Consider the following 23,224-nt stretch of genomic DNA (forward strand, 5'->3'; position numbering starts at 1 on the left):
TCGCGCCATCGCGGATATATATACGGAACGATTATTGTTAGCAATCGAAAATACAATCGAATATTCCCATTAAATGTCAGCCAATTATCGCGATAATATTGTTTCATCGGATAAAGCGAATTTTCAATCGGTAGCATGTGCTTATTGGACGGTAAGCCGATGTAACGCGTGTAAGGTAAATCCCGTGCGTGGATTATCCAGATAGATTAAGCCGAACCGCGTACTGATTTCGATTACTTGACATTGGTTATTCGAAGAGCGAATCGGGCAAATTATGCGAAACTTGTACAACTCCATGGCATTCGAGCGAACGAACGGAATGAATCAAGATTCAATCTTTTATTTTTTACGAGAAGCGGAAAGGAGAGACGCGCCATCGCGGCCGCTCGAGTTCGCATTTATCGCTCTTTCCACGACAAAGTTTGAATATTCAGCGGCTTCAGCGCGAAGGGGGAATTGCGAATGAGAGAGAGAGAGAGAGAGAGAGAGAGAGAGAGAGAGAGAGTGAGAAAGGGAGAGAGAGGGTGATCCCGGTAGAAAGCGCGCTTCTGTATACAGGGACAAGGAGGATAAGCCGTGCTGAATCTGGTATACATCCTCCGGTTTAGCAATTAGCATCTTGTATTTCGGATCCAATGTTTCCGCCACGATCGCGGATCCGTAGGAAGAAACGGACTGAGTCACGACATTGCCCTTACCTTCGCGGGCCCTTACTATCTACCCTCGCTTGGGTAGACGATGTATAAACGTTATTGCATTCACGCGGAAGCCTCCGACCAACCGACCGACCGACCGATCGACCGACCGACCGACCAACCAACCAACCAACCAACCAACCAGCCAGCCAGCCAACCAACCCGCTCCTGCTCGTAATTTAATGGAATTATTCGTCGGAGTTACACGCCGTTTTATGCTCGCGTTGAAGGCGCCCGCCGCTCGTGCTCGCACGCCGGCATAAATATGTATATGCAAATGCGATGGCGAATAAAATGAAGAAAATATGGAATGATAACGCGCGATGTGCGTTTGCAAATTGTGTCAGCACGTCCGGAGAATCGCGCATTTTTTCGATAACTCGTCCGCCTTGGTTATCATATTTTTTCGCTTCACCTTTTCCCTCAGGGATTATCCGATACTACTGCGAAATAAATAACAGGATATATTCAATAATGAATTTATAAACGGAGATAAAAATGAATAAAAATATACGCGAATTTAAATTGTATTTGCGTCTAAATCTATCATTGGATTTCTCTCTCTAGAGTGCATCGGATAATCTTTTTTTATATTATTATTATTTATATCTATATTTATATTATCAAGTAAAAATACTTTAAAAAAAAAAAACTGCAAATCTCGTGATTCGCTTGACACTCCTAACATTTTTATGTACCTTTACTTTTTTTACGTGATCGGCGTGAGGGACCAAATTTAACGTTCTCGCTATTCTCTTCGCGTTTAGAACTTTAGGGGATACATTTATCGGAATAGTACGCTTGAACGAGCTCGGGCTCATTACACGCTCAGCCACTTTTTACAGTCCGATAGAAAACGCGCGCGTTGCACACGATCGGAAAACCAATATCGCCGAAAATTCGTGATATTTTATCTGCTGTGTTAGAATCGATTCTTTGTCGTTCGCGACAAACACGCGCGCGCACACGCCTTTTCGACACATTCGTTCGGAAAAACCAATGTAGACAGAACTCGACAGAAGCCCGACAAAACCCCGGGAGTAGAAAAGGTGGTCCCGGCTTTTCGTCGCGATCCACGGGTCTCATTTCCATGAATTTGAAATTACACGCGGCGATGTCACGAGCGTTCATGCCGCACATGGTGTATAGGGACGTTCTACGCGCAAATACAGACACGCGAACGCGTGCATGGAGCCAGCAGTCAGTTGGAGGCGCGTTCAAAGTCTCTTTTAGTGGTGCTTTCAACGCTTTTTCCACAGAAGCTCGCCTGCTCAAATATTAAAATAAGCGAGCGAGAGAAAGAGCAAGAAGTGGAAACACGCGCGGGCTTACAAAAGAGATTTTCCACTTTGCCTTGGTAGGGCAAACCCGCTGAAACTTGGACGAGAAAAGGAGAAAAGGGGTGCTGGAATGTGCCGAGATGCTTGTTCACTCCTTCTCACCGTTCGAGCGAGGGAAGTTTTCGTCTTCCTTCCGTTTCCTGTACAAGACATATTTACCCAGACGCAGGGTACCTCCTCACTACGCTGATCGGAATCTTTGATCTTGTAGTAGAGGGTGAAGAAAGTGATAGGGGGGGTTCATGTGAAGAAAGCCGTTGAAATCTGACCGCGACATAGTTGCTGCTATGCTGCTCGTACAATGTATCGCACAATCTGAATTACAATTTTTAGGATAATGTAGTCTTTGATTCCGTCAACTTTGTATTGCGCGCATCTTTATAATACCAAAATAGAATTCTGTAATGATTACGAGGCAAGAAAATTTAGGAAAAAATATTTAATGAGAGATAAAAAAAGCGACATATGAAAAGCAGAAAGAAAAATCTTAATTTTTATTTTCGTAATATCATTAGTTGTATTATTATTATTATTATTATTATTATTATTATTATTATTACAATTATGATATTTCTAGAAAAATATCTTTGATTTTTGAGCAGTGAAAATTTTATTTCATATTCTTTTTATATATAAACTATTACAATATATTTTTTCATTGCATTGTAACAAATTAATTTAAGACAGATGAAATATATATATATATAAAGAAACGCACTATAAATGAAGAGATTATTTGATTGTTGATTTTTCTTTTGTTACAGGTACGTTTATCACATTCCTCTCTCAGCGATACATCGCTTGTTTAGCGATCGCACTATTCTTACTTCAATCACGTATGTATCTTTGCTCTATGTCGCTATTAATAATGAATGAAGTCGTTGCGTATATGTACCTATATATATATGCTTTGTCCTGTTTGTTGAAAATTCACGCATATGTCATTTCCCTATTAGCTATTTAATTATTCGTCGTATTTTGTTCGCGTATCTTAGCGCGTATTCTTGTATTCCGCCTTTTTTTCGATGCTGCGCTTTTTCTTGACATTGTGTCGAGCGAAATTAAAGTCGGCGGGAAATAAGCAGGTGGAATGCGCGTAGTAGAAAGACATCGCGAGGTGGATGGCCTGGATGGAGGTTAAGAAGCGAGATAGAAAAGATTATAAGTGTCGCATTTCATTTGCCATTCTTTCCCCTTTTTGTCGTGCAGAAGAGCGGGCTTTTTACTCTCAAGCCCCGGTTCTTACGGTAATATCCGTAACCGAGTCCTTTCCTTGGAACTCGTGCTCCATTGCAGCGTCCGTCGTTAAATAGATCGACTGTAAAAGAGGACGATTCCGCTTAAATTGGAGTCGGCAAAAATTAAGATAAAACGCGCATAAACCGCGAGACGAAACTCGTTCGTCGTTATTGTTATTCCGAGACTCTTGCTTCTTGCGATAATCGCGTGAACGGATGAACCCTCGTGCGAGAACAGTGATAAGAGCGAAACTTATCGTACAATTTGTCCTCTCACTTTTACTTAATCGCTCAATATTTTAATGTTAGAAGTATACGTATATTGTTGATAAATCTTGGTATACATATACATCGCTGAGAGGCAAAAGAAAAAAAGATCGATGCGGATTCATAATTTTATATAAAATCAGATTTTTTCATCAATTGATACGAGATGATATTATCGTCATTTATTATATCATCTATTATATCATTTATTTATTCGTTTGAAAAGAAAGAGTTGCGTAAAATGCGTCGGTGACCGTCGCAATATTGTGTCGCGCGATTCAACGCGTGTGAGAAAATATCGTTTTTTTTTTTTTTTTTTGTTTCCCCGCGTGTTGTTTCGCCTTTCGCGCGTTGAAAAACAAATCATCGTCGGAGTACCGAAAATATTTATACGCTCTCGTCGTATGCGACACCGCTCGTTTGGTAAACACCTAAATCGGCCAAATAAACGTCAATGGAAACGTAACACTCACAATCAATACTCGGCGTGCTACCGTGGGATCGTCTTCTCCGGTTAATTTTTAGATATCGCTTTTTTTTTTTTTTTTTTAAATACACAGAAATATTCTCGATAACTGTAAAATTGTATACTCTCTATTATGGAAACATTAAAGTCATTATTTTTCTAATTTCTCTGATTTCAATTTAATTGCTCGTTTTTAGTAGAATTGTAATCGAAACGTGCTTATCATCCTGATATCTTTTATCTATGTAAAGACCGAATCTTTGCCGTGTGTGGCTCTCTCTCTCTCTTTTTCGTTAGTTTTCCTATTTTGAGGATAAGACAGGAAAAATATTTAATACGCGTTCGCCGCTTTTCGTTTTAAAGAGTGTTTTTATTGTGATTCTCTTTGCGATTCAGTGAGCGTGTCTCGTGTTCGCGCGGATCTTTTGTCGGCGAGAAAACGGGGGAGAGGGAAGCAGACACCGGAGGACGAGTCTTTCGGATGAAAGTCGACGGTCGCGGAGGCTCTTACGAAAGTTTTCCTGTTTTTGTGTTTACGCGCGAGGGGAGGCAAACGCGCGCGGAAAAGCCAGCCGACTGGCCACGAGGATACCCATAGATACGCCGGCCGGTCGTATCTCTACGGCAGTAAATACGAAGATTATCTAGCCTGTTCGGTGCAGGCGGGCGGAGGAGTCCTGATAGAAGGCTAAGTGCATTTGGCCAGCTTCCAGCCGAACGACCAACCGTACACGCGGCTTTTCTGAGCGGGAAATCACCGTAGCAACCTCTCTCGCCTCGTTTCGCCTCATCTCGCGTCTCGGTATCCTTGCCACCTGTCTTCTTTCTTCTTCCTTGCGACTCGTCGGTTCCACTCTCTTGTCCACCGTATCGGGTACAGCGGTACTCATTTGAAAATTGCCGAAAATAATATATTCGATTCTATACGTTACATTATATCGCGTTGAAAAAATTTCCAAAAATACAATTTTATATAAGAGAAGCGCGAAAGAAGTGAGGCATTTTAAAAGCAAGATTTTTGAATCTTGGATGCATAAAAATAATAATATATTTAGTTTTTAATATCCATAAAAATCTTTAAATTAAGCATTCAGTATACATGTGAGAAATTTGACAAATTATTTTCTCTTAAGTTGTGATTCGAAAACATATTTAAAAAATTTGATTTGATACATCGTTACCGGGAAATTCATTAATCTTTTTTGAACATATTTTTATCTTAAGAAACGAGAGTATATGTAGCGATAACAATATGTGTTTGAGATAACCTCGTGGAGAAGAAGATTGAAAGCCACTGTCCCGAGACATCGTCGTAGTCTTTCTAGCGTTCAATCCCCTCAAAGTTTTCTCTCCGGTCTCCACTGTCATCCCTTAAGCTAAGGTTCAAGCTCCGCTTGTCTATCTGTGTTGGTAAAAGTTTCTCGGGATCGTATCGGAGTTTTCGTATAAACGTTCGCCATAAAGGAATCTGATAGAATTCTCGAAGATGTCTCGCGATATCTAGCGATGTGATTTAAAACACAATATTCACGTGAATTCTACAACTCGTAGATCGATATTAATTTTTTTAACGATTGAATGTTTAAATATAGAAGAAGTTGACTCAAACACATGTGTCACACGTATGGTTTGTTTTTACATTTATAAATATATTTTTGCTGAAGGAAGGATTTATTACAAAGAGAATTTTTAAAAGAATCCTTATCGTTGTAAATCACATCGCTGGTACAAAATTAACAATGTGTGAAATAGATTTTAATGAATCAAAATTTGCTATAACGACACTAGGGTCTTTAATTCTCGTCGCATGCGTCTATCCCGAGTGTAAATTGTCTTTTGCTCCGGTGATGATAGAGCCTCCGTTTTATTTCGAGCTACAAACTCCCTTGTGTTTCGAAGCTTGCTTTGTAATCCGGAGGACAGTCACTTTGGTATAGAGCGTCTTGTAAAAACCACTTGAGTGGCGGAACGTGAAGGCGCACTGCTGAGGGATGCGAAAAAGCTTGCTGAGACACATTAGTCTCGGCGAGGGTCAACGAGTGAAAATAAATGGCCCATTACTTGGTCGTGAGGGTACCTCTACCACGATGTCCCTGTTATACATCTCTCTCCTCTGCGTTTTCTCTTCTGCCTCTCTCTCTTATTCTCTTCGGTCTTGGAATTTAACGGACCGACGATATACGAGCTAGCATGGAGAATAATAGAACATAAATACTGCGATAAAACGATAGAACCTGTTACGCCATTCTCATCCAGCCGCGTATGCATCGTAAATTATCTCGTTTATTATGGAGAAAAATTCATGAAGCATTAATTGATCTGATTAAAAAGAAAAGAAAAAAAATTTGTAATATTGATATGACGCGTGCCCGGAATCACCTTTTGCGAGGATTTTTCTCGACGAGATATCGGCCGAATAGATACGGCCAAAATTCTCATGCAGTCTCTGCCGGCGATCGACGATCGGATTTTCAAATCCGATGGTTTTAAACCGATATCCATCGTGTTACGTATCGGAAAAAATTCGGTTCAAGGTTCGTCTCGTCTCTCAAATATCGCATCTTGCTGACAGCGATGTTGCGAATAAAACATTGATATTTTAAAAAATTGAAAATAAAAATCAACAAAAAAAAAGAAGGAAAAAAAAGACAAAAATTGAAATAGACTTCTTATTTATTTCATTTTAATCAGTGTCATTTTGATATGTAGCTGAGATTATTAAAGAAAAGTTACATTTTAAGACTATGCATAATACCCATCTCATTTGCAAATGATTTATTTCTTATAACAAATATATCTGTGAAACGTCAAAATATTTAGAATCGAAATATGTTTGTGGACAATCTAATATATATACTCGCGAGAGATGCGACGGTCTGTCTGATTCTAATATTGCCAAGGTTACGTTGATGATAGCGGGAAGGGAGCATGACCGCTTTATCTCGCGCTGAGTTGCGACGAAATCAATGCCCGATGGGCGAGTAACTTTCAAGTTCACGTTTATAACCCTCGAGTAGAAGGAGAACGTACACGAATGAAGGAGCGATGAAGGAGTCGGAAGGGCGCGTGGGCGGACGGGATAGGCCTTGTCGCTACCTTAATTACGTTAGTCGCATTATGCGACGTTTCTCCCTTGTTTCGTGAGTCGCCGCCACGAGACCCCCGGGTAAACGATGCCGGCGTTAACGTCGGTATAAAGCCGCTACCCCAACCCGGTCGGCTTGTACGACACCGACGAATCGACCGTGGCGTATCGTCGGTACGGCGCCACCGTTTTTCCCTTTAGTATTCCGCGCTCCCCTCTACCGCCCTCTCGCTTTCTTTTATCGTCTGGCGTTAATTTAATTCCGCCAGGTGCGACGTTAATTTCGCAGTGAGTTCGTTGTCCATGTGCGTGTTTCGGGCGTAGCGCGTAGGGAAAATGGAAGGGTAGGACGGTAGTTTGGACACGCGAGTAATAATTTAGCTCGATATGAGTGATTAGATCGAAGGGTTTAGGACACAAGAAAGCGTGAGTCAAGTTTGTTTGAATTTGTAAAGGGTTACCTTGAATATCTAAGGTAAAGTAACCACGTTTTATGCCAGTCGTCGTGGACTTGCTTTACTTGTACTCTGGAATTTTTTAAATATATTTAATTATATCATATACTCTCTCTCTCTCTCTCTCTCTCTCTGTAATTTATAATTGATTGTTGAAGCATATTTGGGGGCGATGTCAATATTAATATAATTAATAATTTATCGATTATAATTAAAGTCTCATTAACGTCGTCATTAATAATTTCATCGAAAGATAATGTCAAAAATATGGAGACCAAATACATTCCTGATCTAATTATAAACCTTGTTAAATCCGACGAAGCGACAAATGTCTGGATAAATAGTCAAAGCTACCCCAAATTTAACCACTTGAGATTAAATAAGCTTGTACGCGCTACCTAAAGTCAGATTAAAATAACGTATTCGTGTATCGCGCGACGTTTCTCAAAGATACATGGCTCGTTTGTGTCGACTGATCTATCGTTAACAACTTTGCCTCTTTTCTCTCTCTCTCTCTCTCTCTCTCTCTCTCCCCCCTTCTTTTCTCGTACCATTCCCTTTGATCGTCCTCTTGCTTCCTTTTATCGTTCGGCGTTAATTTAATTCGGCCAGGTGCGACGTTAATTTCGTGGCGAGTTCAGTAACCGCACGGCTTCTTCGAACACGATGCAACCGCAATGGCGTAGATTGGATATTTTGGCCCTTCGAATTCCGATAAAATAAAGTATTCAAAGGAAACGCGTCGCAAGATGAGCGACAGGTATCAGGATTATAAAATGCTACATGCATTTTATTTTAATATCTACAATTATTATATATAGCTTAATGTTTTCTAAACCTCATTTACAAATGTGTTTCCTTCTAATTTGCATTTTTAATATTTAACAATAAAATTTTATGAATTACGTTTCTCTACGCAAATGTTAGAACGAAGAATACACATGTCTAGCCACTCACATTTTTAATTGAAAATTCTAGTAATTGAATTTCAGTACTTCTTTCCATCGTAATCTCGAAATTCGAAACATTCGAGATTTTCGTTCTTCATTTCAAGAATCGATAAACGAAAGCTTATCTTTCGACTTCTCCCCCGATCACTCTTGATCAATTGTCGCGTTCGCGTGATCCCGCAAAACATGTTCGACAGGGGAACACTGTCCGACAAGCAGACGAGCGATGAATAGAAAAGGAAGACGAAGAAAAAAGAAGAACGTAGAAGGTGTACACGTAAGTGGGCAACGCTTCGTGCATGCCAATCGTAGGTCGTATATCTCGTAGCACTTAGGACGATCGTATCTCGGAGGGCGCGCTTGTACAGCCGCATAACGAACGTAGGAACGATCCGAACGCAGCTGGAACAAGATGTTGAATTTTATTCCAACCGCGATATCGTATCGTCGGATACAAATTGCGCTTTTAACTTACGATGATGGATGACAGCGATCGTAACTACGAGGAGCGGATTCGGAGATCCGTCATCCTCATCTGTGAGCACGTTGAGCTCGCAGTTTTAATTTCGTTTTCAGAATTCGCGGTCTGTTGGAGCAGGAATTATATATGCGCGGATTAAAAATTTTATCTAAGAGAAGTTGAGCGTGTGTCCGATTCTCGTTTCACTTTTATCGCGTTTTCGCTCGCCTTTTTCATCGCAACGCTAGAAACGCGCCGCGTTTTCCGCACGAAAAGCCTACGCTGCGGTTTAACTCAAGGGTCAACTAAAAGCGCGCGAGCCTTTAATTAACGATTATAAGCTCCCACGGTCATAATTCAGACCACGAGTAGTATGGTACATCGACGAGAATCCGGCGTCGTTCACCCTTTTCGTTGCGTACCGTGCGGTCGCGCGGGTTCCTTTACCCTTTCGCCTCCCCCCCCCCCCACCATCTTTGACTTATGATTTTCGCGGTGCGGTTACGACTACAGAAAAACGAATGATCCGTTTCCAGCCGGCGACACGCGGACGGAAACCTTGCGGTCGTCGTTCACCGCAAACAGTGTTGAACGGTTAATACGGGCGATTGTATAGGCGTATGTAATATATCTTTACCGAGAACAAACCAATGACGCTTGACCAGGTATATTTTGAGACATAGCGCACATTGCAATTTGTAATATTTACACATTATCATATACTTAATTACATGAAAAGTATTTCGCTCGTTATTAATTGTACAACGAAATTTTATTTCAATTTAAAAAATATCGTCATTAACAATAATAAAAATTGAATAACATATGTGATTTCGTTATATTACCTTAACTTGTATTAAACACATTAAACACCCTTAGACAAGAGTTAAGTTTTATCTCGAGCAAATTGAGATACATTTCGCGAGGTTACTTATAAATCTCTTGGCGCTACATCGCGATGCTCGTGTCGTTCCGTCAAGGTCGTACACAGCAATCGTTTTCAAAAATTATTTCCCAGAACCTTGAGAGATTCCACGTCGATCGGAGGCTCACTCCCACGCGCTCGTACCGCCGACGCGTGGCTCGCAACCATAACTCCGCCAGTCGTTCAAGGTGAGACACATCACGCTGGAAATCGTGCATCATTCTCGTATCCTTGACTCGACATCGCGGACCCGCATTTCATGCTAGCGAGAGGGGGAGCAGCTCGTGGAAGTTTATCGGCCCCGATACACCGCTCTAGCCAACCTCCAGACGACCCCGGCGTGCGGAGGATAAAATAACGTTGTCATAGCGTTGTCCGGAGAGAGTCGTCGGGACATATGTGTCGTTTGCGCGCAATGGCTTTTGTAGATAACTAGCAATTTGCAAGAAGCGTCACTTTGTGAAAATCTAATTAATTAATTAAATGATCGTAGTACGCGATCGAAGCAGTTAGAGTTTGTCCGTAAAGTATTTTTTAACGCATTTAGTCGCACAATCGGAATTCTGATAAATTTTAATTAACACGGTAGTAACGCAAATTACGCGACAGAGACCATTCAGGATTTCTTTGATGAAAAGTAATTTCTTCAAAGTATAATTATCAACTCTTTATTGTTCTATTTTAAAAACAGTAGCGCTCGATTATTCTTTCAAGCAATGAATCTGGAATTTTAATCCTCGGCAATAATTTTCATATTCGCGTCACTTTGTATTGCTCGATGCCATGGCATTGTTGGAAATAGAATATGTATGTATTCTCCACGCTCGACTCTTATTCTCAATTTATTCTTACGCTCGTGCTGTCACACACGATGGACCCGCATTTTATGTCCGCGGCAACCGGCACAAGTTTATCGTTCGTAGAACACGTCGCTTAAGTTGCAAACGATTTAACGTCACGTATTCGATGTTTACTGTTGCAGAATATGTTTCTCTTGTTTCACCCAAGCTAATAAATTTATCTCTACTAGCGCGCTCGTTTCGAGAAGGATTTTAATCGCTTCCGATTCTCTTAAGTATTAAAATTTATGTCATTCATTCAGTAGAAATTCTTAATCCGCTCTTTCGATATCGATAAAATCATGATTTTTCTTCCTCCTTCTCAAATTAACAGTCATACTTTGCATTTTGCAAAAATAATAACATCTATATTAATATTTATTAAAAATTAAAACATGATGTTTCGCTCATGCTAGATAAAATTGAAGTGTTTTGTAAATTTTTTTTAAATTGAAAGATTTTTTTTTTTTTTTAACACGTAATTGAATTATTTCCTATTTTGCGTTAGTTACTCTTGTACAATTTTTATAAGATAAGGATATTATTTAGCGAAGGATGATGCATTAAAAAATTTGAGAAATTCCGATTTATGGCCTTTAAAAATCTGACATTTGGTTAGATTCTTTTGTATAGAGTTGTTATACCTCGTTTGATGCAGATTACGCACTTGACGCGACGCGCGTGTCATTTTTATTGTCGGCGTGACTCTCGTGAAAATTCAGTGAACTCTTGACCTAACGCCGCCATCAGGCTGCATTTTGCGTTCGTCGGCGGTTACATCGCGTTCTCGGTTGACGACGCACGATTTAACCTCCAGACGGCCCATCGGTGTCTCGTGTATATCAGATGACTACCTCGTTGCAGTTCTCCGTTGGGCTCGGTATATCTATAGATGCGAACACATCGGTGTTTGTTTCTTCACGGTCTGATTCCCACCACGCAGCCTCTCAACCATCACATTTTATCTTGCAATTGTAAAACGTTGCACATGCCGCTCATGATGTTATCAACGAGAACAATATATTGGCAGTATGTCATATCGTTTTCTGTAAATATCGTAATGAGAATTTTATTATACGATATCAATTATAAACGATCGACAAGATTGATTTGGCTAGATTTTAGGCACACAGAAATTATATGGAGCAAATAAATTTATCTTTAGATATCGCTAGACTAGTGTAGTATTTGCAACAATCGGCTTTTATTCGGCGGGATAACTTGTGAGTCTCGTCATACATTATCATACTATTAGCATCGATGAATTCGTAGAAGTGTCTCATTTGCATTTCGAACCGCTATACATACACGCGTACATATACCACGGACATCTCCATCGACCGGCGTATCTCGCTGACTATTCAAGGTCAACGGGATCTGCCACGTGGCAGTGACACATGTGTCGAGACTAAATAAAAAAGGCCATCCGAAAAATGGTCGACGAATGGTCTCCGTTGAAAGGCAGGGTGTAAGCTTGACAAATGATTTCCTTGTAAATGGAAGTGATTTCTGTGGAATCCTTCGCGCGACCCAAATTTTAATTGAATTCCGCCATAGATCTCAAATGATGAATTTTTTCGAATTTTATAGAAATGAAGATAAAACAGGAAATGTCTCTCCAAAAGTATTACTTTTATTATTAGAAAAAATTATTATTTTTTTTTTTTAATGGGTGAAAGAATAGAGATTTTCTCGCGCTAGATGTGAAAAAATTGAATAAACATGAAAATATTTTGCACGATCTTTGCTCATCCGCATAGATAGATGTATAATCGCGCGTATAAAAGATCGAAGAATTGATTTACCAATCCCGAGCGTTTGTACGAGTTTCCGGCATATAATGTACACTAGCGTGAATCGGCAATGAGTTACGACAGCCGCAATAAGTTTTTCGTCGTTATATGCGCCTACCTTTGAATTACGCTATTTGTTTCATAAGCCATTACTCGAACAACAATAGCCCGTTAAGATAGGCGCTGTTTCCTTTGTTGCCTGTCGAAGATAACCACGCGTTACGTAATGGCGCAATAACGCTTCACATTAATAATCGGGGAAGCTCGTAACTCGACAGAGTCAAGGCTAAACTTTTTTGCTTCGTCGTTCTTAGTCCGATATAAAAATAACATTTCCTGAATAATGTGGCTGAGCACACATTTGTTACGTGTATTTGTCGATGACTAAATGCGTTGATCGAAGATACAAACTTTTTGCGATTAAAGAATGTTGGGTGACCAAGTTTTAAAATGAAGTGGAAAAGTTTCTGATATTACAAATGAATAATATATACAATATATATATACACACACACACACAATATAATAATGTCACTAAAATTAATTATATTTAAAACATATACAAGCACATATATATAAATTCCAAAAATATTTTTTTTTGAAAACTAATTTAGCCTTATTATGAAAAGAAATTATACAAACAAATTTTTTATGATTTATGTAATAGTAAAATTTGTTGAAAATATTCCTTACGCGTTTTTATATTTATATTAGTTAGTTTTATATTAACAATTTAAAATTATGGTTATATAATATATTTCTAGATTTCAAGGAAATCTTCGCACGCTCATTTGAATAAAATTATTATTCGAAAAGAGATTTACTCTTTACACGTTCGACTCATTTTCATTACTCTCTGCTGATATCTTTGTGTGTTTATCCGCAAAAATGTATAAAATTCAATATTTTTCATTAAATCGCGTTAGCCTCAAGAGTGCAAGATGAATTATTAATGACTTGTCGTTGCGCTCGCGCGCTGTGCAAACATTTTTTTCTTAGATTTGAAATGAAAATAGTTATTTCGTTTTAACGACTACGCCTTGATCTAAATATAAATTAAACGGAATTGTGCGCGAGCACGGTACAACACGAAAAGAACGCTCGCGCGAGCGTTGCTCTCTTAAGTAACGATCGCCGCGAGATAATCGAGATGGATACGAGACAGTTCCCACGCTTGTGCCCGCTATGTTCCGTCGTTTCTTGCTCGTGAGGTGAAATTAGTGGAGATCGTTTACCGATAAGGCGATGCACAAATCTGCCGCGTAGCGGAGAGAACGATTAAACTGACCGCGGATCGAGCGATCGAGAAAACAGATGGGACGTCGCGTTGGTATGCGTTTCGTTGTCAAGCACACCGATCAACTATATGAAGGTAATGAGAACTGTCATCGTAATGACGCGGGAGACCCGCCAACCAGTTCGGCAAAATATATCCGGCGAGAGATCGTCTCGCGTGCGTCGTCCTCTTTTTCGCGGGACTGTATTTAATTGAAGCAGCATATTTTCGTCTCTCTCTTTCACGCGCGATCGGGAAATGATCTTTTGCATAGTCCCGAAGGCGGATTCTGCCAACACACAACGTCGTCGTCGTCGTCGTCGTCGTCGTCGGATTTATCCGCGAACGTTATTTTCGTCGTCGACCGTCGCGTCGAGACTGCCGCGAGATTGCATCCCCGTGCGAGCCGTGATTAATTATCGCGTGCATGCCGTTGATTGAAATACTTATAGCTGTCCCGACGGTGTAATACATATAAACCCGCTGTCCGACACTGCAATGCGTCACGGTAGCTACGGTGCGATGGTAATGTTTTTCACCCCGGAATGTTAATCACATTTTTTTTTTTAAACGTTGATACTACGCTCGTTGAAAATTTATCTATCATCCTTTTCTTGAGATCTGTGCTAATTTCTGACGTTAATAGATTCATAATTTTTTTCTATTTTATTATAAAAGATAATTTTATAAAATTATTTGCAAATATTATAAATATAAAATAAGGTATTTTTCTGATTAATAGTCAATTGGCTAAAATAGCATTCTAGAATTAATATACTGTATATATATGGTATATATGAATACACAAGGAAAGTTCGTAAAGCGAGATTATTTTTAATATTTAATATCGATTAAAAAGTGCGCTGGGGAAAAAAAACCACGCTTGAGCTTTATTTTACCACGGAAACCACGTTTGCACGCGATATCGCGATACGTATGTAATCGTTGAATACTATTTTTGTCGCACGTTTGCGATCCCATCGAGATTACGTCCAGTCAGGACGACTCATTATTACCACCCGCAACGGCTGTCGCGCATAACCACAGCTGCTTACGTATAGTTGCTGTTCCGCGAATAACGCCAAGTTATGCATCATTTTTTTCACTTTATAGCGCCATATCGTATTTTCGTTGCAATTGCCGCTTTATCCATGCAAATAGGAAGAGCGTCGCGAAACGAGTTATCGGTAAACGAGAAAACGAGAGCTGTTTTCCTCGAGCGGTACTCCGCATTCTCGGCTTTCTCAATTTTAAGGAATTTTATGCTTCGAGCGAGAGCAAGAGAGAGAAAGAGAAAAAATTATTCGATCTCATTGGGATAAAAGGTGAGTTTAGTGCCGTTTACGATTATAGATGCCAGTCGAAACGATCGGTATCGGTCGCTGGCTACCGGCGTTTATGCAACGTCAGGCGTGAACCCACGATAATACGGTAGTAATCGGACTGATATCTTTACGGCGATAAGACGAGGGAAAGAGAGAAGGAGAATGCACACGATCGCGCTATAATAAAAACGTAGAACGCGATCTACGGCACACGCATGTCAGATTACAAGCGCAAAATCTTGGCAATATCTTTTCCGGCGCCGTTGATCGTGTGCCTCGTACACCGGTTCGCGCGGGATATATCACGCGTTAATTAAGTCCTTATCTAGACAATTATCGCTCTTAATCTATTCGGACCTCGTACGTGCGCGACTGAATGAAAAGCGCGACGGAATAGTTGCACGTAACAAGGGAAGCGCTTTTCATTATACCAAAGTGAAGTTATTGTTACTATAGTTGCCTCATATTTTGTTTTTGTGTTAAACATGTATTATATATATAATATTTTTATAATTATATTTCTAGGAATATATAATATTGTAACGCTATATTAATTATTATGAGATATATTATCGCGCGGTAAATGGAAAGGCAGCATTCCGAAGAAGATATAAACGACGAGGCATTATTTAAACATCGATTTAGATTGATTTGGACTTGATTTCGCTTTCGAAACCGAGGACAAAACTGGTCGAGACTGTCGGCGACCGGTGAATATCCTACGGCAAGGGGGGAAAGGCAGCAACGGGGATGAGACAAGTCCTGGCCACGACAGCATTCCATCTCAATCAGAGAGAATATGAATAACAAGCCGCGGCTATGTGGGCCGCGATCCAAGAACGCATTTCCGAGAGCGGATGTACGCACGCACGCATTTGTACGCGATTCGTGCACGATTTATACAGTACCCTTCATCTTGGTTTTCCTCAACGTACGCTTCACTTCATCCGGAGGATCATTCCACTGGAATTCTCCGACGTAAAAGACATCTTTATTATTTTCCAAGGAGAAAAAAAAAACGAAAACAATTATAATGAAAAATTGAATATTTGAATACAATGGAAACATATTATGTTTGTTACACAGCTCGTCACTTCGGTGGCTGCTTAATCAAAATACAGTAATATAGCTGCGAATTTTCAATGTTCTTTAAGAGTTAAGACAACATGCTTGAAGCCCCACACTTTATACGATCCTTTGTATACGTGTTATTTCCATCTTCCTCTACCTCAAACATCGTGCACAGCATGCTAAATCAATGGAAGCATTATACGATGGGGAATCGTAATACAAGTTCTTTTATTAAAATGAATAAATCTATTTTCAAGTATGCGCAATATATGCACGTCCAAATTTGATTTATATTCTTTGGATATTTAAATATCTTTTCGCTTTTTCCCTTTCATTTATCTTCGTCCCACAATTAATTACCAACTTTTAACGTAATTTCATATCTGCAGATAGTGTACTTCCTTGGTCTACCGTCGAGGATAAGTTTACCAATCTCACCGGCTTCCGCCTTTATATTTTCGAATTAAATACACGTGCCATTTCCTCCGTGCGCATATTTCCTTCGTTTTATCACCGTTTAACCCTTCGTAAGATACTTACGGCTTGTCTCTCTCTCTCTCTCTCTCTCTCTCTCAATTATTTATGATTTAATAGACGAGGAAACTCTTTCATCTAATCGCTTACAATTGTAACTCTCAGGCAATGCAAGGATAATTTTTCAAACAACCAAACTTGTTAGATTTTTATATAATATATAATTCAATCACGATTACCTTTTATTATTATATATATTTTATATATATATATATATATATATATATATATATATATATATTATTCTCTGTAAAAAGTTAAATGCTAATGCGCTAGCCATCGTCGAGTAAAGTCAAAAAGAGAATTTTTCTTTTATTTTTCTGCCCGTTAACTCATTTTTGATTCAACCCTGCGTTCCACGCTGGTTCTTTGTCTCTCGCTCTCGCGTCATTACGCGCGGCCTCTCCTTTATACGACGAATTACTGGAGATTTATGCTCGCTTCGTGTCCCGGCTCGCGTATAACCGGCCAGCCAATTATTTTCAATTACCTTGGCCGGGCGCGTACCGGTTCATAATTTTCTAGTTCTCCATTTTCGGTTTGGCTTCGAAAGCAAAGTTGCGTCGGTTAATTTTTCGTTTTGTCTGGGCTATAGTAATTATCGCCGTCTGATATATCCTTTCAACAGAGTCGTCAATAACGAGAGGCAATCTCGACGAATTAATTTTTTTTTTTTTTTTTTTTTGTTTACAGATAGAAAGTATTATATTACGAGAAATTAAGAAGATATATTTCTATAAATATTTCTTATGTAAATGTCTATTTAAAAAAAAATATGTTTTTTTCTGTCGAATTTAGCACTTACCGTGAAATTTACAGCCGTATCTAAGACACGTGTTACTCTTGATTCTCTCGCGCACGGAATTAGGCGAAATTTCCAAAGATTGTGCCGTCTCTGAGATTTAGCTCGGCGTGCTGTTAGTATTCAACGCGCGTTGACAGTTTCAGGAGATATTTGCTGTCAACGCTGTGCGTGGCTCGCGTTAGCGCCATTAACGAGCGCTCCTCCGCATGGACGACGACAGACGAGGACTTGGATCCGCGTGGCATCATCGTTGTCGCTAATTGGTTACGCATCGCCGGAAATTGTAAAATCGGCATTGCCGCGCTACCTGCTTACGCTAACGGTGATGAGATTTCGCTGCGAATTTGTTTCCAGCCGATACCTGTGGCCGACTAGTTAGAACCGCTTTTTGATGGAAGATCGTGCCGCTAAGTGGTCGATCTGTGGTCGCGGATAAGTCTAGGTTTAGTTAGCACTTCTTTGCCTTTCGATGCTGCGTAGGTGGAGTTTTTTTTTTTTCAATTCAAGGACGACTAAATGGGTACTGTAAAACGAAGAGAAAGAAGAGAAAGCGCTCATTTACTGCGTCCAATCCGAAAATATTTTAATGAGAAAGATATTTGATAATAACATTTTATAATTTTGAAAATTTGCAGTAAGACACACTAATATCATCGATAATTATTGTATTGTATTAGAATTAAAATATTGGACATGATAAAGATTTGATAACAAATGCCACCTTCCTTTTCGCAATATGCGTCCTTTATCATCGATGTTAAGACAATCTCTATATTGTAAGCGTAAATAATGTAAGTTCCATCGATATTGCCTACGCTGTTGCCCTTCGAAAATATGTGCTAGATCAATGATCGAAAACTATGTTATGAATCTCGCCTCCCACGCGGTCGAGTCCATCGACAGAAATCGACGATCGAGATAAAACTTTAGACAGAGAATTTCGCTTTAAATATTTCTTTTTCTTATTCAAAGTTATATAACCACTTTTCATAGATCACGGTTGAAACGCTTTTATATTTTATGGATAATGCCGCTTATCAGTCGCGATATTTCATGCTTTAATGACGTGCCGCCCATACATCGTAAAACTCATTCGCCGCACGCGTTATAAGAGTGCACGCTCTAGAGTACCTTGCCGTTTAAAGAATTTTTTTCTGCGTTACCTCAAGCGTGTTCTAATTATTATTCCGATGCGGTGGCAGTTTCAGATAACACGTGTTACGGTCGGTTTTACGATCGACTTATACGACGTTTCCCGTTTGAAATTGATTTGTCGAAACCAACGGCAGTAGCGGTATCATTGTGGGTAACGCATTTCGTTACAAACACACCCGGTATGCAACATTTTTATATGGCGATGCCATAAAATAGCTATATAATATCTTACAAAATGAATTTTTCAGATTATCCCGCGTCCCTTTTGCCTCATATCTATCATACATGCTTTATGCCTATACGTCGAAGAAAATATCGTTACACGTGTTTCGCGGCGCGTATATTAACACACGCATGTCTGTTCCCATATCCCGATAATATTCCGGGGTAGCGTGCGTGTTTTTCATTGTCAATATTAAGGGGACAGCCATTGTCGGTAACATAGTTTTTTCGATGCCCACACGCCGATTGGATCGAGATGTTCTTGGAGATATTCGAAGACTGTTTTATGAAACTGAAGCGAGCGACTCCCACGCGCGTGATTCCAAAGAACGAGCGAGCCTGCGCATGATGTGCCAGATGATACTGATGCCGGTAATACCTACGTCTATCCATCCACGTTCGGTCGCAAGTATATCTTCCCATTAGTCTCTGCCCACACCAAGCAACTTCATGGCACGTGGGTCGTTGACTTTGACTGCTCTCTCTCTCTCTGTCTCCTTCTCTTTTTCTCTCTGGCGACGAGTTTGTATAGAAACTTATCGACGTGCTGGGTTCGCTCATTCCCTCTATCTCTTTCTCTCTCGGCATTAATTACGTACGTATGAGCTCGTTCGAATGGCTATTTCGAAGTCACGTCTCGTCGGCGTTGTAAAGTGCCCGAGCGGGGCTGTAAAACGTGTAAACCGCGAGTAATTTATGCGCAGAATTTAACGCGAGCAAAACTACGCGGATCATTTTCACACGTGATCGCAGGAGAAGCGAGATTAATTGACCATGGTGAAAAAGATTCACTAACTCGTTGCCGTTTTAATCATCGGCGGATTAGATCGAACGATTGGCGAATGGTATTCGTAATTAACGCGACAGTTGTAATCTGCCAATCTTGGGAATTGCGGGAATCGCGCCCATTTAAATCGGTGTGAATGGGAGATAGAGAATCGTTATGGATAATTGCGGGGAATATCTATATCGTAGATCGAAGTTGAAGTTTACAGTGATCGCGAGATTTATTTATCGCGAGAAACAGATTCGAGTCGCCGAGTATCGTTTAGGATACAGACTTTATGTTTTACAAATAAAGATATATAATCTTAATAATGAAAAAAAAAAAAAAATGATGATCTCTTTAAATTTTACTCGTCACGAGTGGATTCGATTCTTAATGTTTGCCCGAACGTTCTTGCGTGACTCGGTGGTGGCGGTCGGGGTGCGCTTACGAAGACGAACGAGCCCCTATTCTTTCGCGTGCGTTGTCACGTGCACTTTTTCTCCGAGACGTGTTACTCGTGAATCCGGCCAATTACGCTCCGTACACTTAACGAAGAGAGGGTGCAATTTGTTCGTCGTTCCGAGGACGACCATCTCCCCGCAAACGTGCGCGCAACGGCCCTTCCCCTTCCGGCTCCCTTTCCCTTCGCTCCGGCTTGTGTGCCGGCCGAACAACAACATTGTAAGATTGCCGTGACAACGAAAACCACTAAATGCCGCTTAAGTCATTGGATGTACAAGCGGCAGCGGCGAAATACCGCCGCGGCGGACCACCGGCCGTAATTGTACGGCATTCCTCTCTTCGGCAACGACGCGGTGTGCATCGTCATTATACAAGGGGGGGGGGGAAAGAAAGAGGGAAAGGGAGGATGGTGCAATTCGCCCTTGCAGCGCCTCCTCTTTACTACTTTTTTTCATCACTTTTGTAATCTGCCCCTCTCGCGCTCCTATACGCTCCTTCGCACCGCAAAAGTGAGGTGAACGCGCCGGGATGTTGCAGCAGCGGCAACATTCTTTAGAGCGGCGAAACGACACGTTACAAGATATAGGGGCATGGATTTTTATAACGATTGATTGAATTGTGTTCGAAAGATAATCGTCTATATTCTCGGAACTGTTTATTTAAATTGCGTTTTAATTCTATACGACATTTCTCCATTTTGCTGATTTTTAATTCGCATTTAATAAGTTTATTTTTTATATTATTTTATATAGATAATTTTTAATGTGGATTATATATCGTTATTATAGAATTTTTTTTATTAATGCTATTTTTTGTGCCTAGAATCAAAGTTACAAGTTTAAATTTAATATTTTTATAAACAATAAAATAGAATTTATATATATATATATTGAAAACATTTATTTTAAGAGAAAAACACATACAATATATGTATATATAACATATATTAATGTTCACGTGCACGATGTATCATCGTTGCCGAAGTAAGGAAATGGGTCATGCGCGATACTTTTTGTTTCGTATTTGACGTTACAAGTTAATGTAAATCGCTCAATTAATTTTTTTTCACTACTGGATAGACTCGCTGCATCGGTCTATATAATTAGCGAATAACGTGTGTTATTAAAACTCGATTTACATTCGTATAATTAGACTAAATGTTCTCTTTCTCGCGCACACGGTTCTGAATTGATAGTAGAGCAAATCCGTGCCTCGCAACAAATTGCTTTCTTTTTTTTATTAATGATGACACATGAATAACATAATGCCAATTCGCTTGAAATTACCTCCCTATATTTATACCAAACCGGTATTTTCGCGTGAGAGTCAGCATTTATATATTATTATTTTCACATTAGGTATCGTGATTAAAAATTATCAATAGTTGCAGACTCGTTATATTTAGATCAAGAGTGCTGATTTCAAGAAAAGAAATTCTCGCGTGCAAAGGACGATTCTTATTTCGTTGAATTCCGTCACACGTAGAGATTATTAACGTCGTCGAAATATCGCGACAAAATGAAGGACGTGAAATATTTCCTCGCGATACATATCGCATTTGTTCTCCCACGCGCAGACGACCATTTGACAATCTCTGGCGGCGTTTAGCGGCTAAACCTCCTATTACGGGCGCGTGGTGTGCAATTTTGTTGCCGTTCATTGGGACAGGCATGACCTATCGGCGGGAATTTACCGTACGCCAAAGGCGATGCCTTTTACGTGATAAATTATTGCTTGCCGCGCGCGTTTGCGATATATCTCGTTTACGTATGGACCATCGAACCGATTTAACCTTCGCTCTCGTTTGCGCGCTCTCCCCTTTTTCCGCTCTCGCATATAATCATCCTCTCTCCGTGCGCCACGACGAAGGCATTAATCGCCACGTCGAATCGTTATTATTTGCTCGTACGCTCGCAACGTCTTCGACAGCCATTGATAATGGCTACGTGGCGTCCCTCGGATCATGAAACTCGTAACAAGAATCGTTAAGATTCAACCGTGGCGTATCGTTAACGAGTCAATAGGATCCATCATTTCTGTCGTTATTGCGTTCCAAGTGACACATGTTATATCGTATATGATAGCTAACCGGAGCCATCGTGTTCTCTTTGACGTTACACCAGTTAAATGTGGTTTAGTCTACTTGGACTCGTACATCATTCATCGTTATATATATCGTGATATAAATACATTGCACACAACCACTTAATAAAGAAACTTTTGTACTTGGTTGAAAAATTTATTTTCGACATAATTAATAACGCATATTTGATTTACTATATTTAATGCATAGAATAATTTACTATCGCAATATCCTTATGTTTTACACGTGTAACAAGTATTTTCTATAACATAATAAATTTCAACTTTAAACGCAAATTTTCCGGTGCATTAACTCGGGAAGAAGTATGCCGGTAATATGGCATTAACACTCGCGAGCGCAAAAGAGTGCGGAGCCTAAGAACCGTGAATCAATCCGTTCGAGCGTTCTTGATGCGTTCAATGGATATAAATATGTGGACGACTCGCGCCTCTTTCGCTCGCGACTGAAGACAGTTTTATCGACAAAAAGAATAGCGAGCACGCTCTGGATAGATTTATCCAGCGATTCCCGTTTCTCTCCCGTTGCTTTACCAGACATAATGATTATTCCTTTTCGACTATATTTCACCAACTTGTTTTTCTCCATATCCATATAATTGTTTCTCAAACTAAAAATATCGTACATTACTGGAGAGTTGTATCTCGAATTGTTCTCGGCTAATGAAAATTTTCTAAGGAATTAATATGGCGTTTAATCTCTTCTCTCTCTCTCTCTCTCTCTCTCTCTCTCTCTCTCTCTCTCTCGCCGATTGTCTCTGGCAATTAATAGTATAAATTTAATTATCGTTTATGATAAATATTAGTTTAGTATTAGTTTGATATATAAAAAAGTGACACATTTGTAGAAAAAAATTATTAAAAGAATATATGAGAGAAATGATAGAGAATTTCAAACGTGCAAAAGTGAGTTACATATTTCGTTCGCGAAGCGATGAAAAAAAAGTTTCGACAGCACTCTCGATACATACGTCATCATAAATCTATCTGGC

General features: G+C 39.8%; 1 protein-coding gene across 6 annotated transcripts in view; it reads left to right on the forward strand.

Annotated features, from left to right (window-relative positions):
* Positions 1-23,224, forward strand: part of LOC138932674 (uncharacterized) — a 199,068-nt gene that overhangs the window by 81,819 nt on the left and 94,025 nt on the right. For 4 of the 6 annotated variants that reach the window (XM_070294734.1, XM_070294735.1, XM_070294738.1 and 1 more), the window contains exon 2: positions 2,800-2,871. The exons of the other annotated variants lie outside the window; for them this stretch is intronic. In XM_070294734.1, coding sequence (XP_070150835.1) covers positions 2,800-2,871 — 72 coding nt within the window. The remainder of the gene's footprint in view (positions 1-2,799; positions 2,872-23,224) is intronic. 6 annotated transcript variants of the gene reach the window in all.

Source organism: Polyergus mexicanus, unplaced genomic scaffold, assembly GCF_030449975.1.
Source record: "Polyergus mexicanus isolate NDT 795.1 unplaced genomic scaffold, iyPolMexi1.0 SCAF_4, whole genome shotgun sequence".
In the NCBI taxonomy this organism is placed as follows: Eukaryota; Metazoa; Arthropoda; class Insecta; order Hymenoptera; family Formicidae; genus Polyergus; species Polyergus mexicanus.